At 42.2% G+C, this 18,407-nt stretch overlaps 1 protein-coding gene across 1 annotated transcript in view; it reads left to right on the forward strand.

Annotated features, from left to right (window-relative positions):
- Positions 1-18,407, forward strand: part of ncam2 (neural cell adhesion molecule 2) — a gene marked incomplete at its 5' end in the record, with an annotated part of 350,469 nt that overhangs the window by 279,092 nt on the left and 52,970 nt on the right. The window contains 4 exons of the mRNA XM_083908283.1: positions 48-193; positions 11,226-11,376; positions 15,340-15,527; positions 17,281-17,377. Of these exons, the coding sequence (XP_083764409.1) occupies positions 48-193; positions 11,226-11,376; positions 15,340-15,527; positions 17,281-17,377 (582 nt within the window). The remainder of the gene's footprint in view (positions 1-47; positions 194-11,225; positions 11,377-15,339; positions 15,528-17,280; positions 17,378-18,407) is intronic.

Genomic DNA, 18,407 nt, shown 5'->3' on the forward strand with positions numbered 1-18,407 from the left:
ATCTACTTCCTTCCTCTGTTGTCTCTTTGTCCTCTCGTGGCCTCCAGTCCAGCCTCACATCACCCAGCTGAAGAACGTGACAGCCGTGGAGGGCAGCGCCGCCATGATCTCCTGCGTGGCCGAGGGCGAGCCGTTGCCCGACATTTCCTGGAGGAGAGCCAGCGACGGCCAGGCCTTCGTGGAAGGAGACAAGGTAAGAACTTGCCAGAAAAGTCCATCTGGTTCCGTCGGTGCGAGCGTATGCTCGGATGATGAGCTCAGGCACAGGGGAGGGGGAGCATGAGCATATACGTGCATGTGAAACATTAAAAGTCTGCAAAAATGGTCTGTTTGGTGCTTAAAAGGGGAACATTCAGCATGAATAGGTTATCAAAATAAGAGCAGGCGTAATCACTTCCATCTGTCGAGCATGAAATGCGACAATTAGAGCCATTTATTGCGACGAGGATCTTTCTGAAGTCTGATGGAAATAATAATAATAATAATGATGATGATGATGGTTGATCTTTTTACGCTGCTGCAGCCATAACTGACACCTTATTAGACCATATAATGGCAAATCCGCACTCAAGCAGTATGTGCACATTATTCACCTGGGTCCAGTCTTTACCTGGGACTTCCTCCTCTCCATTCATATTCACTTTGTAAGACAAGACTCGCACATCAAAAAAGACTTTAAACCCAGAATTTATGACTTTAAACTCAGAATTCTGACTTTAAACTCAGAATTCTGAGTTTAAACTCAGAATTCTGACTTTAAACTCAGAATTTATGACTTTAAAACTCAGAAGTCCGACTTTATTCTTAGAATCCTGACTATATTTTTTAGAATTCTGACTTTAAACTCAGAATTTATGACTTCAAAACTAAGAATTATGACTCTATTCTTAGAATTCTGACTTTAAACTCATAATTTATGACTTTAAACTCAGAATTATGACTTTAAACTCAGAATTTATGACTTTAAAACAGAATTCCGACTTTATTCTTAGAATTCTGACTTTAAACTCATACTTTATGACTTTAAAACTCAGAATTCCAACTTTATTCTTAGAATTCTGAATTTAAACTCATAATTTATGATTTTAAAACTCAGAATTCTGACTTTATTCTTAGAATTCTGAATTTAAACTCAGAATTCTGACTTTATTTTTAGAATTCTGACTTTAAACTTAGAATTCTGACTTTAAACTCATAATTTATGACTTTAAAACTCAGAATTCCAACTTTATTCTTAGAATTCTGACTTTAAACTGAGAATAAAGTCAGAATTCTGTGTTCAAAGTCATAAATTGACTGAAATAATAATGATGATGGTTGATCTTTTTACGCTGCTGCAGCCATAACTGACACCTTATTAGACTATATAATGGCAAATCTGCACTCAAGCAGTATGTGCACATTATTCACCTGGGTCCAGTCTTCACCTGGGACTTAGCTCTTAGCACAAAGATGCTGAGAGAATGTTGTTTTCAAGACACTCACTTTCAATTTGTCTGTTTGATTTTTCATGTCAATCAGACTTTAAACTCAGAATTTATGACTTTAAAACTCAGAATTCTGACTTTATTCTTAGAATTCTGACTTTAAACCCAGAATGTATGATTTTAAAAATCAGTATTCTAACTTTATTCTTAGAATTCTGACTTTAAAACTCAGAATTCTGACTTTATTCTTAGAATTCTGACTTTAAACTCAGAATTCTGACTTTATTCTTAGAATTTATGACTTTAAAACAGAATTCCGACTTTATTCTTAGAATTCTGACTTTAAACTCATAATTCTGACTTTAAACTCATAATTTATGACTTTAAAACTCAGAATTCTTACTTTATTTTAGTATTCTGACTTTAAACTCAGAATACTGACTTTATTTTTAGAATTCTGACTTTAAACTCAGAATTTATGACTTTAAAACTCAGAATTCTGACTCCAATCTTAAAATTCTGACTTTAAACTCAGAATTTATGACTTTAAAACTCAGAATCCCGACTTTATACTTCGAATTCTGACTTTAAACTCAGAATTCTGACTTTAAACTCAGAATTCTGACTTTAAACTCAGAATTTATTACTATAAAACTAAGAATTCTGAATTCTGACTTTAAACTCAGAATTTATGACTTTAAAACTCAGAATTCCAACTTTATTCTTAGAATTCTGACTTTAAACTGAGAATAAAGACAGAATTCTGACATTCTGAGAATAAAGTCAGAATTCTGTGTTCAAAGTCAGAAATTCTGAAATAATAATGATGATGGTTGATCTTTTTTACGCTGCTGCAGCCATAAGTGACACCTTATTAGACGACATAATGGCAAATCCGCACTCAAGCAGCATGTGCACATTATTCACCTGGGTCCAGTCATGTGACGTGGCTCTTGAATGTTGTTTTCAAGACACTCACTTTCAATTTGTTCGTCTGTTTGAATTTTCATGTCACTTTTTTTTTTTTAAATTTAATCCAACAAAAAGAGAAGATGCTGAGTTTTTTTTCCTCCTCCTCTACATTCACATTCACTTTGTAAGACAAGACTCGCACATCAGAAAGTTGAAAGAGCTGCCGTCGCGCATTTCCTCACAAATTAATTACTCTTGGATGAGCTGCCATCGATGTCAAAAGCAAAATGCACTTCCATCGCGGCGAAAGCTCTCACAGAGGAAGTTTAAAAAAAAAAAAAAAAAAAAAGAGTCAAAAACAAAGATCGCAGCAATTCTTTTGCTCAGTAAAAAAAAGGTCACCGCGGAGACAAATGACTGTGTGCATTGGCTCACATCGCTCGCTTGTGTTGATAAATCACGGGCCGAAAAACGAGAGTAAGTGCTTCTCTTCCCCACGGCAAATGCAATTATGGAAATGCGCGGTCGCGACGCAAAACGCACACCTAAACACGCGCGCAATGACAAACGCGGCGGGTGTGCGGCGCGAGGCCCGGTGATGGATGGGCCCAGTCATTTAGGGTTTAAAGCGGGACGTTCCTCTCTCAATTTTGCTCCTCCGATCTGCATATCCAGTCTGCACGCGCTCCTTCTCTTGTCCAAAGACATTAAGCAACAAAGGGCTCACTTTTACTGGCTCGCGTAACGTCGCCGCCGCCATTCTTCTTTCCTTCTTTGTCAACTGACACTGGTGACCCCTTGGTAAGAGGCACTTTCCTGGGATTCAATTATGAACAGTAGAGTAGGGAGTGGAGTTTTTCCGGGCGAGGTGTCGTTTTGCTCATGAGCGACGTTAACGAACCGCACTGGAGATTCTCAAACCAACGCTGCATCGGACATAAACATTCAGAATATGTTTAATTCCCTCGTCAAGCTCCAAAGTATATTATGGCGCGTTTCTACCGGCTAGCCCCGCCACGACACGGTTAAGTTGTGTTTCCGCTAGCATAAGCACCTGATACCAGGTACTTAAAGGTGCCATATGTAAGAATGTGGCCAAAAACGGTTACGACTGCGACCCGTGGTTGCTTGGCAGCTGAGACTCTATTGACTGCAATGATTGGTAGACGGCGGTAGGTGAAACATGATTTGCAGTCTGCAAAATATTTTTGTTAATGCACATTTTTTGTCTGTACTGTTGTTGTTGGTGAGTTCAGTTTGTTATATGAACATTATTCCTGAGTCTCTGTGACATATTAGGAGGATTTTATGGCGTTGCTTTAGATTTATTACATAATGCACCTTTAACTTTAGTACCTGCTCTGGTGAGGTTCCAAGCGAGCTGAGGCGTCCGACACAAGTCAAGTCGAACAACGTCGAACTGTAGATCGGGGGACATATTATGCAAAATCAACTTTTTTTTTAATCGTTTAAATCCTTATATTTGGGACTCTGGAGGTCCTATCAGTCAGCAAAGTGTGGAAAAAAGATGACTTACTCATGTTTTTGTGCTCCTCCTCAGTCTAAGTACAGGAGATAAAACACGCAATGTTGACTTCCGCGCTCACTGGGATGTCACAAGACGCAAAATTCCTGGAATTGTTGTCTCGCGGAGCTCCGTTTTGTCAGTAAAACACGCAAGAGTGCTGGCTGACGTCCAGGAAAGGTTCTGTTCTTGGCTCCACAGTGCAGCACAGAGTTCCTCACAAACTTCCAGCCTCAGAGGATTCATCTGTCCAGTGTATACGTGTTATATATGACGCCAATGTGCCTTTTCCAAATGCTAACTGCTGTTAGCTCCCAGTAGACCTCTGTGTCTGATGTAATTTCCTGTCCCTTAAGTTTCGTTTTTAAGGTGGACCTTTAAGGTGGACCTGCTGTGGTGCTTCATGCTTATGGTGTTTTGACCAAAGCATGTCACAGACAATGCTCATTAGGACACCAGGGAACTAGTGTAACCTTTAAAAAGACCTAACAATCCTAAAAACGTGGGTTCATCTCCAGGGAAATGTCTGAAATCTCAATATTTAACAGAGGAGTCTGGTGAACGGGACCTATAGTGTTTATTTGAGCTTATGATTTAAAGGTGCCATATGTAAGAATGTGGCCAAAAACGGTTACTACATTCAAATTCAAAATAAGGTTCAAACTGCGCGCTACAGCCCGATCTTGAAATGCAATTCAGGTCCACATCCATGCTTTCCTGTCTTTGTGTTTGTGTATAAATTCTGCCTCGGAAACCTAGAAAAAAAATCATAAAATCGGGTGTGAAATACAGTCGTGAATAAATCACAGTAATGGTACGAACCAGCGTTGGCCTCCTGCTAAATGTCATTACTGGAATGTAATTTTTTGTTGTGTTGTGAAAGTGAGTTGATTCATTAGGTCGCTGTGAATATATAAAGGACCGCACGTTTAGGTCCCCGACACACACACACACACACACACACATCCGGGCCCTCGCTGACATTTACAGCTGACATTTTTAATATCTGAAAATTCTCCGGCATTCAAGCCCCGAAATAACACGGCGACCAGAAACTGTTTGAGAGATTGCTTTTTTCTGAAATTTACTGCGTGTGTTTAATGTAAAGGTACACGGATCAGATATACGGACGGACGGGGTTGACTTGATTTATTTTTGTCCTTATAGCTTATGCTTTCTAACACCTGCCGGTCCTTTCATCTCCCGCCGCTCTCAACGCCTCTTTTGCCTTTTATCTCCGTGCGCTGACGTTGGTCGCTGCTGTAGTGCAGCGTCCGTGAGTCACCGCCGCGTTTCACGCCTCGGTCCGTTGAGCTGCATATCAAACACGCTGCGCTTTATGGACTGAGATTGTCTCTGGACACAGACTCTGTTAATAGGGAGGAGGGCGAGGTGGGTTTGGGGGGGGGGTGGGGGGGCGGGGGGGGGCTAGCATGTAATTTCCTGACTCAGAAGTTCCCCCCTGGAAGATTTCCTCTCCTCCTCACATCCTCCTCCACCTGTTCTCTCATCGCCCGCTCTGTCTAATGCATTCCTATTCAACACACACACACACACACACACTCCACAATCCCATCGACCTCAGTTGGCGACGCAAAAAAACAAGCCGATGAAGCGACGGCAACACACGGAGACTTGAACTCCAAAAAAACGATGCTTCACCTCATTGGCCGGCATCATTGGTACGATAAGAGCGGCGATATAAGATATAAGCCCTTTACGTCTAAACGAGGACGACGGAATAATGTTGGAGCAGTCAAAAGAGCAAGAAAAGCGGGGGGGGGGGTTTCACAGCTGAGGCTTATGAGGCTTAGACACATAATGAGTATTAGCAGAGGCGGGGACGAGAGGGGGGTTTTTCATAGGCTCCGTCACCATTTAGCTTGTAAGTGTCGTTCTATGTGAGAAGAAGAACAGTGACCCCCCCAAAAAAAATAAACAATCAACCAATACCAAGTTGGTAATTAGCCAGATATGGAGTCATTGGGAAGGGGGGGGATTTCCTGTAAGGTGTTTTTGTGGCGTGTTTCCACAGGAAGTAGAAGCCGTCGCAGGAAGCGGCATGAGGGCACAATGCCTAACTGTAGATTAGTTAAAAAGACTGAACAATAGTAAACAAATCGGCAAAACAGCCGATCCTGTATTTCAGTCCATCATGGAGGAAGTACCGAACAAATCTTTTTAATGAACTCTGACTCTAGTGATTCAGTTACACTGAAAACAACTGCTTTACAAGTCACTCGTTGTGTCGCGTGTGAGGCAAAGTCACGGCAGTTTCATGCAGCCGTGCAGCAGTGGTGACTCCGCTCACGTTGAGGAGGTACTATATTGTCATGGAAACAACCGGGGCCATAGGTGGAAAAAGGGGCTTTTTTCTCCAAATGAACCCTAAGGCCCAATTTATACTCCTGCGTAAAATCGCCAGAGAGCCTCTCCGTCGTCTCCGGCTGCACAAAATAATTCTTTAAGTGTCCGTCGCTCCGTAATGGGACAACGGAGACGGCAAGGGCTGCGATTGGTCCTCAGCCAGTCTCTGGGCGGCATCAACGGGCGTGCGCTGGGTGGCCCCGATGATTAATACCAGGTAGCACACTGCGTAGAAGTTAGTCACATTTGCCAGCCGACATTCGGAAGTACCTGAAGTGGGTTTCTTCGTCCATGTCCCTCATCGGTCCAATAAGACTTAGTGGACGTACAGTACATACCACCTCCGGACACGTCTCCTCAGTCTTTCACGTCTCCATTTTTGTATTAAAAGTATCTGCGTTTCAACGTTATTCAGCTGCAACAACAACAACAACAACGACAACCGTCTTTCTCTCTCGGACGCCATTGCTCACTGTAGCCAGAAGCACAGCAACCTTGCGCGGCGACCCCTACTGATCGGGCGGGAAATTGCAGTGCGTATCCGTCAACACGACAGAAGTATGAAGGCTCGAGGGGTCTCCGTGGTTACGCAGTTGGATAACGCATTACGCAGTTGTAGAAGTATAATGTGGCCTTAAGAAAGAGACTGAGTAAGAGGCCATTGTGCAATAATCTGATCCAGCATAGAAACGTGTGCAAATCCATCACTTTAGGTGGAGACGGTCATCAAGTGCAATCAGGAAAACAGTGACCATAATTCATTGGTACGTGTCAGTTTTCTGGGTGAGTCCATGGAGCAGAGAGGGGGGGAGGGTGGGGTGGGGTGGGCGAAGGATCTTAGCTGTTTTGAATGCAGCGAGCGCTTTGAAAGTAATGTGACAGTCATAAACCAAGTCAGCTCCACGGGGCCTTTGCTTTTCACCATTCAAGGACAGACAGTGAGTGAGTGAGTGAGTGAGTGAGTCACCGAGGCCAAGGGAAGTGCTGCTGCAACTTCATCATCATCATCATCATCTCACTGTGCGGATGCTTGAGAAGTGAAGCCGAGAGAAAGTCGGATGGAAGGAACAGTTAGCCACCAGGGGGCGACTACGTCGGTTGCAAAATGAAATGAATTTCAATGGAAGTCAATGGGAAATTGTACTTCTACCTCTCATAGTTAAAGGTGCATTATGTAATAAATCTAAAGCCATAAAATCCTCCTAATATGTCACAGAGACTCAGGAATAATGTTCATATAACAAACTGAACTCACCAACAACAACAGTACAGACAAAATATTCACATAAAAAATTTTTTTTTTTGCAGACTGCAAATCATGTTTATGTTTTGAAATCCTGTTTTGCCATGTGGCGCCACCTACCGCCGTCTACCAATCGCTGCAGTCAGTGGAGTCTCAGCTGCCGAGCAACCACGGGTTGCCAGTTACGTTAGAAAACTAAACGAAAAAGACCTCGGTATTTTGAATTTGAATGTAGTAACCGTTTTTGGCCACATTCTTACACCTTTAACACACAACTTAATTGCTAAGAAAATGGATGATAAAGCGCGACACATGTGAGGGAGGGGTCACCGGTGATTGACAGCTGGGATTCTGTCCCGAGGTGACGTCCGTGAACGGGTAGAAGTGGCACAAGTGTTCGCAAAATATCAAAGCTTCAAAATGGGAAGTTGTTTTGCAACTGGCAGACTTTAACTGTGGCTGTACTATACTAAATTATTATTCCGTCTGTTTCTTCATGCTTTTTGATGCTACGTCTGAACGGCCCCAGTGACCACATCCAGATCTATTATACACACTATGTCGTAATTTAGACTTTTGGAAGTCGGAAACTGGTAATTACCGGAAACTTCTGTTCTGCACGGCTTTATTCCAAATTCCCTCCTGCAGAATTTTTTTTTTTTTTTTTTTTTTTTTTTCCCAAATTGCTTTTACCGTGTGCACGACAATATATATGAGGTCAGTGCGGGCGCCATGGCTGAGCACACAGAATCACAGCAAATGATGACTCAAATCTACAAAAAGCACAAATCCTGCTTATTACGGCTGCGAGTCCAACAAAAAAAAAAATGAAACAAAAAGAAACTCTCAATGCACTGTGGGGTATTCCTTTCTCTAAATGGGCTTACTGTGAGCTTAATTTGACTCTCGGCTGCAGCCCTGTTTCTTTTTTTTTTTACTCAGCCTTTTTCTAATTCCTTCACCAGGAACAAACTCATTTGAGTGCAATCCCACATTTTACTCCCAGGCCTTGAGCTAAATAATTATGTTCTATTTTTAGCCGCAGCCGAAGCTGTTGATCCACGTTGATTTAATTAGAAGGCGTCAACGTGGCGGGAAAAAGTGAACTTTGTGAAACAAAGGGATTGTAACCTTGAGTAATACAGTGTGCGTTTGCACCTTCACATTATTTTACAGCCATGTGTTTTTGATCAGGAAAACACATGTAAAACAATCTGTGCAGGATATGAAGAAAACTGTATTCAATCTGTGTAGTAAATGTAGACTTACTTTATTTTATACAAGCAGAAGTAACGCCCATGTACTAGAACACAGTGCAGGAAGAATGAAGATGAATCAGTAATGTAGCCTTGGGTCATATTCATCATAATCATTAGATTAACCCTTGTGTTCACCCTTTGGCACGCTCACTTCTCATTAACTCCTAACTCCTACACCGTTTGCAATATCTAGAAAATTCAAAAACTGTAGGCTGGCGACCTGTCCAGGGCGTGACCCCCCTGCCTTTCACCCTAACGGCAGTGGAGATGTGGAGGATAAAGCAGTAGAAGATGGATGATGGATAGCAGAATGTACCAAAAATATAGCTTTGCGTACATAAACGTGTCATTTCCGGTAAGCCCTCAGTCACTTCCGGGGAACGACCGTCCAATCACAGACGAGACACAGACACGTCTGTGACGTCAGCTTCTCAGTGACGTAATTCCTTAACAGATTGAGCATTTTTTGACAATTCTACAGCCGTAAAACAACATCGATTGTTGTCATGATGGTCATAAGAGGGCTGCCAACTTTGTGGCATGTTATTTAATCCTGTAAATAATGTAGGCATCCTGTGGTGGTGGTGGTGGTGGTGGATTCGATCATCTGACCTCCTGGACACTTCCTTGGCGACCATCAGGCCTCCACTGATACTCACTTGTCTGTGTCAGAGGAAGATTTTCCATTAATTAAAGGTGCATTATGTAATAAATCTAAATCATCTGGCCATAAATTCCTCTCTAATATGTCACAGAGACGCAGGAATAATGTTCATATAACAAACTGAACTCACCAACAACAACAGTACAGACAAAATATTTGCATTAAAAAAAAATATTTTGCAGACTGCAAATCATGTTTATGTTTTGAAATCATGTTTCGGCATGTGGAGCCACCTACCTGCCGTCTACCAATCATAGCAGTCGGTAGAATCTCAGCTACCGAGCAACCACGGGTTGCCAGTTACGACAGAAAACAAAACCTAAAAGACCTCGGTATTTTGAATTTGGATGTAGTAACCGTTTATGGCCACATTCTTACATATGGCGCCTTTAAAGAATTAAAGAGATTAAATAATTTCGAGCCTGAGCCCGGTTTAAACCCGACATTTTTTAAAATACGTGAGCCGTAAATGTACACGTATGTCCACGTCCTCCTCACAGCGGGGGCTTGTTGTACCTGCAGCCAAAGTCTAGTTTACAACAAAAACAACAGAGCCGCTGAGATCCGCTTCCATGAACGCATACGTTGCAAATGACGATACACTTCCTGGTTTTTAAACGATGCGTTCACGGCCGCAGGTTTTTTTTTACACCTCCACACAATACGACGTGCTGTAACATACCACGCAAACACGACGAGGGAGAAAAAACACAAATGCTCGATCAAGCTTGGGCTCGTGGTAGAGAATCTAAACTCTACCGACAACAGGTTCTCTTTTTACCGGCAATTTTGGAAATCAGCCGATTGCGTAAGAGTTGGCGGGCCCGGGTTAAAAGGAGTTTGAATTCCAAAGGTTTCACTGCATGTATCTGTGAAAAAAAGGGAAAAGTGAAAGCGAGTCACGTCACGGGGTTTAAATTGATGTCCCTGACCTCTAAAACTTCCTCCAATCACAAGAACTTGATTGGCTCTCGCATGCATCACGCCTGGCTCCATTAACAGAGGTGCTGAAAAAGTGGTTTTGTTGAGGGCGACGGTTGAGGGTTATCTGTTGGGTAACAGTCTGCAGGCTACAGATGTATCGTTGGGGGGGGATTGGGGGGGTTAGATGCTCCTGGGGTGTTTTTTTTTCTCATTACAAGTGAACGTCGATTGCGGGAATGATAGCCTCATCTGCTGTAATTGACCCGTTGCCGCAAATTGATACCATCCGTCTTCATATAGATGTAATGACCTTGTAATAAATCGACTTTTTTTTTCTTTTTTTTGTGTGTGTGTCGCATTAACCCTGACTCTGTGACGAGTGACATTTGCCTTTGCGGGAGGGCAGGTGGACGGGGGCGCAGGGATGGAGGAGGGAGTGGTAGTGGAGGGATTCCAAATGGATCGAGGGCCTGTCGTCGGCGCTCACGCTCAAAGCGAGACGAGCTACGTTGTGCACATGACTTAAGTCGACTTCTGTTCCCCCGATGATGACTTTTCCTTTTTGTCCCCCCCCCCCCCGAGATTTTTTTTATAACGTAATCAATCACTTCTCACGCTTCGTTCACACACTCACAGGCTTCCCTTTAAAAAAATAATGTCACAATTAAATTGCTGCCCCATGTTAAAAAAAACAACAACTATAATTAATCTCCTGTGTTTGGCACCCTGGGTCAATTTCATTAGCTCCCCCTTTTTTTTTTTTCTTGCTCCGAAAGTGTATTTTCAGGATTTCTCACGCCGTCGTAGCCATTCCTCGATATAAGTACGAAAACACCGCAGGGATACGCAGCAAATAGACTCAGTTAGACTTTCACGTATGGATCTGTGTTTTTTCCGTTTTCAGAGGCCGGACGGACGCTTTGAAGTGCGCGGTCGTCACGGGAAGTCGGTGTTGACCCTCAGCGGCGTCAGGCTGTCCGACTTGGGTCGCTTTGACTGCGAAGCTCAGAGCAGGATCGGAGGTCATCAGAAGAGCATGTTCCTGGACATCGAGTGTAAGTATATCTTGTGTTTTAGCTGTTTGGGCCAACGGGTCCATCTACACCTTTATCTCACCGTTTATGCTCCCAAGAAATCTAAGCTTGAAGCCAAGAAATAAGGAGTTAAAAAGTTCACACAGCGGAACATCGGCTAGCTAACAGCAAAAAGATCCAGGTTTGTGACCCAGTCTGACCGAGGGCCTTTCTGTATGACGGTTGACATGTTCCCATGGGGTTTTTTTCTGGGTTCTCATCCGGTTTCCTCCAGCAGACAGAGGTTAACTGGACACTCTCGATTGACCGTTGACCACTGAATGAATCGACTTAAATAAAGAGCATTCAAAAAAGAACCCTTAACTATGTTTATTTATATCAGTGTTTCTCAATCCTGGTCGTCGGGTCCCACTGCCCTGCGTGTGTTTTTGATGTTTCCCTGATTCAAATAGTCAGCTCATCAACAAGCTCTGCAAAAGCTTGGTAACGAGCCATTCATTTTAAATCAGTTGTGTTGGAGCAGGGAAACATTAAAAACATGTAGGGCAGTGGCAGGATTGGGAAACGCTGATTTATGCTGCGTTCCAGAGCCCATCCAAACCAGTTGGACGTGGGTGGGACTTAGCCTACCTCCAGCTAGAAAAAGTGCACTGGAATTCCTGTCGAAATAGGACCTCCTCTCCTACTAGCGAAGTCGGGGCTGATCGACCGACCCCTACTTCACCAAAATGAAGTCGGAGAATAATGGCGGCGCCCATGGAGTCACATGAATAGGCTACAAACGTTACTTTTCTGCGCGTAAAGTTGTTTTAGACACAGCAATTTCAGATTATGACGTGAAATTATGTTGTTGTCGTTATCTGTTAGCATGAAGATATGTAGGGCTACGGTAAAAGTATACTCATGACGTTACATATACGGCTCGCTTGCCTCTTTGCGATCGTCAGTGTTTTCTAACATTCGACTTCAATTGCCTGGAACGCTTTGAAGTAGGATCTAGTACAATTCAGGTAGGATAAGTCCCACATCCCATTTGTTTGCATGGGCTCTGGAACGCACCATTATACCACAGGAGACTTTTCTAACCACGGTGCCAAAATGTTCTTTCATATTTAAAGGTGCATTATGTAATAAATCTAAAGCAACTGGACATAAAATCCTCCTAATATGTCACAGAGACTCAGGAATAATGTTCATATAACAAACTGAACTCACCAACAACAACAGTACAGACAAAATATTTGCATTAAAAAATATATTTTGCAGACTGTAAATCATGTTTATGTTTTGAAATCATGTTTGGCATGTGGCACCACCTACCTGTCGTCTACCAATCATTGCAGTCAGTAGAGTCTCAGCTGCCGAGCAACCATGGGTTGCCAGTTACGTCACAAAAACGAAACCTAAAAGACCTCCGTGTTTTGAATTTGAATGTAAGTAACCGTTTTTAGCCACATTCTTACATATGGCACCTTTAAAATGTTCTATTTAATTATCATGAGTTATGTTGTTAGAAAAAGGGACATCGGCCACTTTTATGACTTTTATCACTCACCCAGCGGGTGATGTACAGGTTTTAGTGGTAAAATGGCGGCGTAACAAAGAAAACGGTGTCGTCTCGTATCCAAAAACGATAAAAAAAGAACAGCGTTCGGTGCCGTATCAGTTGTGTTTTCGACACAACATGACACCGGCCCAGCTCGGCCTTTTCAAACAGAACTGCAAGGCTGCTTTGTAACTCTTATGTTGACGCGTACATTTTTCATGTACAGTTGCTTGTTATTTCTTTGCAAAAGAGAAAGTTTTTCCCTCTGACAATGACTCAGCCTCTTCAAGCCTTGTTCTGTTCAAGTGAATACGAAGCAGCCACAAAACACAAACACAAACACACAGCAGCCTGCACAGGGGTTAATTAGTCAGAGGAGACTGTGCATCGCCTTTCAGTAACCCTGACTTCCCATCGAATCAACCCCTTCATCAGACGCTGCTTGTTTGGGATTATTTGGAGCAGGCTAACCCCCCCCCCTTCCCCGCCTAATGAGCTCTGAAGCAAAGATCTCCATTTCGGACTTGGAATGATTAGGTTCATTATGAGAGCTGCTCTGTTGCCTGAAAGATACCAGTGGAAAAAAAGCTTTTTTTTTTATATAGCGGGGGGGGCTCCACCTTCAAGCTTAAAGGAACAACAAAGAGAGGACAACAAACAAACAAACATATTTATTTGAGATGATGGGAGAGGCAAAAAATGGATCCTACGTCTTTGTTTTCCTTGGAAACCAATTTTCTCCTCGTCGGGGGCTGAGGCGACGTTCGGGTTCACGGATTCCTTTCGACGGCACTTTTTCATGTCGCACTTGAAAAGTTGACATTTTTCGGGAGGGGGGGTGGAAAAAAAAAGTTTGAACATATAAAAGGAAAAAGAAAATGTCACGTGCTCTCACCAAAGGTGTTGTCAGTGTGGGTCTCTTTGCGGTTGACAACTTGGATTTTCCTTCCCCTCTTCAGAAAAACCCAGGCCGTGTGTGTGTGTGTTTTTGTACTTGCAGCATACTGAGGACCAATGAGGGTTTTTAACCAACAATGTGAGACATATTATAGTATGACGTTTTTGTCAAATTTTGGGTCAATTCTTTTTTTTCAAATTTTGGACGACATAGTATAGTATGAGTTTTTTGTCAAATTTTGGACCGAATTTTTTTTGTCAAATTTTGGACCAAATTTTGGACCAAATTTTTTTTGTCAAATTTTGGACCAAATTTTTTTTGTCAAATTTTGGACCAAATTTTTTTATTGTCAAATTTTGGACCAAATTTTTTTTGTCAAATTTTGGACCAACATTTATTTTGTCAAATTTTGGACCAACATTTTTTTTGTCAAAGATTTGTTCAAATTTTGCACAACATAGTATAGTATGACGTTTTTGTCAAATTTAGGACCAAAAATGTTGGGTCAATTTTTTTATATTTTGGTCAACATAGTATAGTATGATGTTTTTGTCAAGTATTGTACCAAAAATTATGGGTAAATTTTTTTTTTCAAATTTTGAACGAATTACTATAGTATGATGGTTTTGTCAAATTTTGGACCAAAAATTATAGGTCAAATTTTGTTTTTCAAATTTTGAACGACATACTATAGTATGATGGTTTTGTCAAATTTTGGACCAAGAAAAAAAAAAAATCCCCCCAAAATTTCCAGCCCTTTCTGCTCTGGGGCTCCACCTGCAGACATTTTATGGTACTGCAACCAGTAGTTCTTTGTAGATGTCGTTCATGAAGTAGATATTTGTAATTGTGTTGATTTATAAAGTGGAAATGCTGGTCCTCAGTATGCAGCAAGTACAAGAATGTGTCTGTGTGTGTGTGTGTGTGTGTGTGTGTGTGTGTGCGAGGGCCTAAGCCAAGCCTTTGCCACCGAACTAATGAACTCATTTACTAAGTCACTGCAGGCTGCAGGGGGATAACACGTCCTCGGCTGTGACACAGAGCCAGGCATCAATCCCTTTAATGGAATCCTGCGAGCGAACATAAAACAACCATAATGCCTCTCTCCGACTAAAGCTAGGCTGAGAGAAATCTGCACGACAGCTTCGCCGCTTCGATCGTCCATTACTGCCCTTTCTATTTGCCGGGGCAAATGAGCTTCTGTGTGCATTTATTTTTATTCTCGGGTAGATGATTGTAATACCGATTCCTACCCCCCCCCCTCCCTCCTCCTCCACGAGGTGACTTCATTTAAATTGAAATTTTTTCTCTTTTTTTTCAAATTACACATGAAACATTCCCTTTGAGGAAGTTTTAGGTTGAGCCTCAGAGCTTGTTTTTTAATGTCTTTGATCAAACAGTGCAGCTCCTCTCTTGATGTGAGAGTTTAACTGTCAAAAAAACACCACTATACGTTAAAGCGTTCTTGGAATTTAGCATAAACGACGAGGGAGGCGTGACTGAAACGTTACTCCCCCCTTTTTTTTTTTTTATGCGGCAGACATCCCGAAGTTCCTGACCAATCACACCATCTTCTATTCGTGGGAGGGCAACCCGGTGAACATCAGCTGCGACGTGATGTCCAACCCTCCCGCCACCATGCTGTGGAGGAGAGAGCGCTTCACCATCTCTGCAGAGAGGACGGCCAACACGCGGGTGCACACTGCAGACGGCAAGTCTGTGCTGGAGGTGAGTCACGGAGTACGCGTCGTCTGGATCCTCGCACGGCTGAAACTGAGGAAAAGATAGAGCGTGAAGTGATGCCACGTTAGTGCGGTGACTGCACTCTTAGAAATAAGGGTTCCAAAAGGGTCCTTCTACAAGGGCTGAGGTTCTACCTGAAACCTTTTTTCCCAAAGAAAGGGTTTTTCAGGGGTTCTTGGTAACACTAATGGTTCCAGTAAGAACCATTTTGATCCAGAGAACCCTTTAAAACCCCTTTCCTGAATCAAGGGTTTTCAAAGGGTTCTTGGTGGAACCCTCCAAAAAGGTTCCAGGTAGAACCTTTATGAAAAGGTTCTACCTGGAACCATTTGCCTCTGAAAAACCCTTTTTTCCGAAGAAAGGGTTTTTCAAGGGTTCTTGGTAAGAACTATTTTGATCCAGAGAACCCTTTAAAACCCCTTTCCTGAATAAAGGGTTTTAAAATAGTTTGTGGTAACACAAATGGTTTCTTTATAAAAGGTTCTACCTGGAACCAAAAAGGGTTCTCCTATGAGGACAAGCCGAAGAACCTTATATGGTTCTACTTGGCGCTTTTATTTCTAAGAGCGTAGTACTGTAGTATTGAGTACACTCTTAGGAATAAGAGTTCCAAAAGGGCTGAGGTTCTACCTGGAACCATTTGCGTCTGAAAAACTCTTTCCCTAAGAAAGTGTTTTTCAAGGGTTCTTGGTAACACTAATGGTTCCAGTAAGAACCATTTTGATCCAGAGAACCCTTTAAAACCCCTTTCCTGAATAAAGGGTTTTTTAAAGGGTTCTTGGTGGAACCCTCCAAAAGGGTTCTCCTATGAGGACAAGCCGAGGAACCTTATATGGTTCTACTTTTAGCACTATTATTTCTAAGAGTGTTATGATTAAACTAGTTTCACGTCAAAGGAAAGGAGGTATGATATAACCAAAGTGGGTAACACACTAGATTAGGGAACACATATTCACCATTAACTAGGTGCTTAATAACATGCATATAAATAACATACTAGCCCTTTATTAGTAAATATTAAGCACCTTATTTCGGAAAAATCTTAATCCATGTCGTAATAGAGGTAGAATAAGGTGTTATTACGTGCTTAATGATGACTAATAAAGGGCTAGTATGCTATTCATACATATTACTGGGAACCTAGTACCTAAGTACCACTATTATTGCCCAACGTTAATATACAGTGGCGTAAATCACACTTTTATTGATCAAAAGAGTTGCAAAATGAATGGAAAATATAGTCAAGACATTGACAAGATTAGAAAAAAATATTCTTATTCAAAATAATAAACTTTTAACAAGGGTTTTCAAGGGTTTTCTAATCATCCAATAGCCTTCTAACGCGATTAGCAAACACAATGTACCATTAGAACACTGGAAATGGGCCTCTACACACCTATGTACATATTCCATTAAAAACCAGACGTTTGCAGATTTTCCTTCAAAAATAAGGACATTTCTAAGTGACCCCAAACTTTTGAATGGTAGTGTATACAGTAGATTAGTTTTATTTGATTTTCTTCCAAGCACCAGCCAGAGGAAGCTTGTGTACCACTGGTACCACACTTTGAGAACCAAGAGCATAGAACATGAAATAGAAAAGAAAATGGAAACTAAAGGAATGGAAATAACTTATTTTGGACATTTATATTTCAGCAGGAAAAAGCAGTTTCTGATGTATGTAAAGATATTTAAAGCACTTAATGTATCTAATTTCTGACTTATTTTCCACTTCTAGGTGACGCCGATGTCTGACAGAGACTTCGGCCGCTACAACTGCACGGCCAGGAACAACATCGGAGCGCGGTATCAGGAGTTCATTCTGGCCCAGGCAGGTGAGTTTGCAGAGACCGTCCTCGTCACCTGAGCGAATAAAGATTGGAAGATTCAGTCCGAAGCGGAGATACGGTGTTTCCGCGCGACACGCCTCCTCGGTCACTGCTCTCACGGCTACTTAAACCGTCCGACGACTCTGTAACCCTCTACCTTCTCCGCTAATGGTAACTGCCCGTATTTTGCAATTCTCAGAGAGATAAATCCCATTACAACGCCCGAGCTCCCTATTCTGTCTGGCCTAATCTCAAATGGTTGCCAGCTGATTTACCATAGACTTCCCTGTTTTTCTGAAGTACCTCCTAATTTACGGCAGCTCGGGCTAATACACAATAGTGCGGTCCAATTATCTTTAGTGCAGATTGAATTGCTCCGGCTAAGGAGGGGGGAAAAAAAAAAGCTGACCTAATATGTTGTCTTGCAGAAAACAATGTGTTTTGGAAGTTATTCTGACATTTCCAATTCTGCGAAAATGCACACGCAGGGAAACCCGCACACGCTGTCGTAAAAAAAAAACCCGGCGTCAATAACAGAGATGCTGAGATCTGTCATTACTCCTCTGCTGCACCGTCTGAGCCAATCCCCGCACAGAAATCACTCAGAATATATTCTTTTCAAATAAGTTCGGGGAAAAATTGTGGTTTAAAGTCAAATACTTACAAGGAGAAACGAAAGGACGCGGGGGTGAGTGATGACCAGCCTTTCATCAAAGTGGATTTTCTTACCCGTTTGTTAAATTGCTTTCGAGGCCGAGAGTTATTATTTGCAATGATGTCTGTCTTTAGTTTGATTACAGGGGGAGACAGTGATGGAAAAGGGAGGCGGCGCCGTGAAGCGCTATTGTGCAGCTGTAACTGTAACAGCCTTTTTTATCCCCTGATTTCAAAAGAAATAAACCGGGTCTCGCAGCGGCTGCAGCGAAGCCGTGTCAGAGCTGCTGCGGGGAAGGACGTTTTGACCTCACGTTGACATGTCTCGAGTCAGTTTCCCTGCATTTTATTAATTTAAAGCTCCCGTAGAGTGGTCCTGTCG

This window comes from Microchirus variegatus, assembly GCF_963457635.1.
Source record: "Microchirus variegatus genome assembly, chromosome: 22".
Taxonomy (NCBI): Eukaryota; Metazoa; Chordata; class Actinopteri; order Pleuronectiformes; family Soleidae; genus Microchirus; species Microchirus variegatus.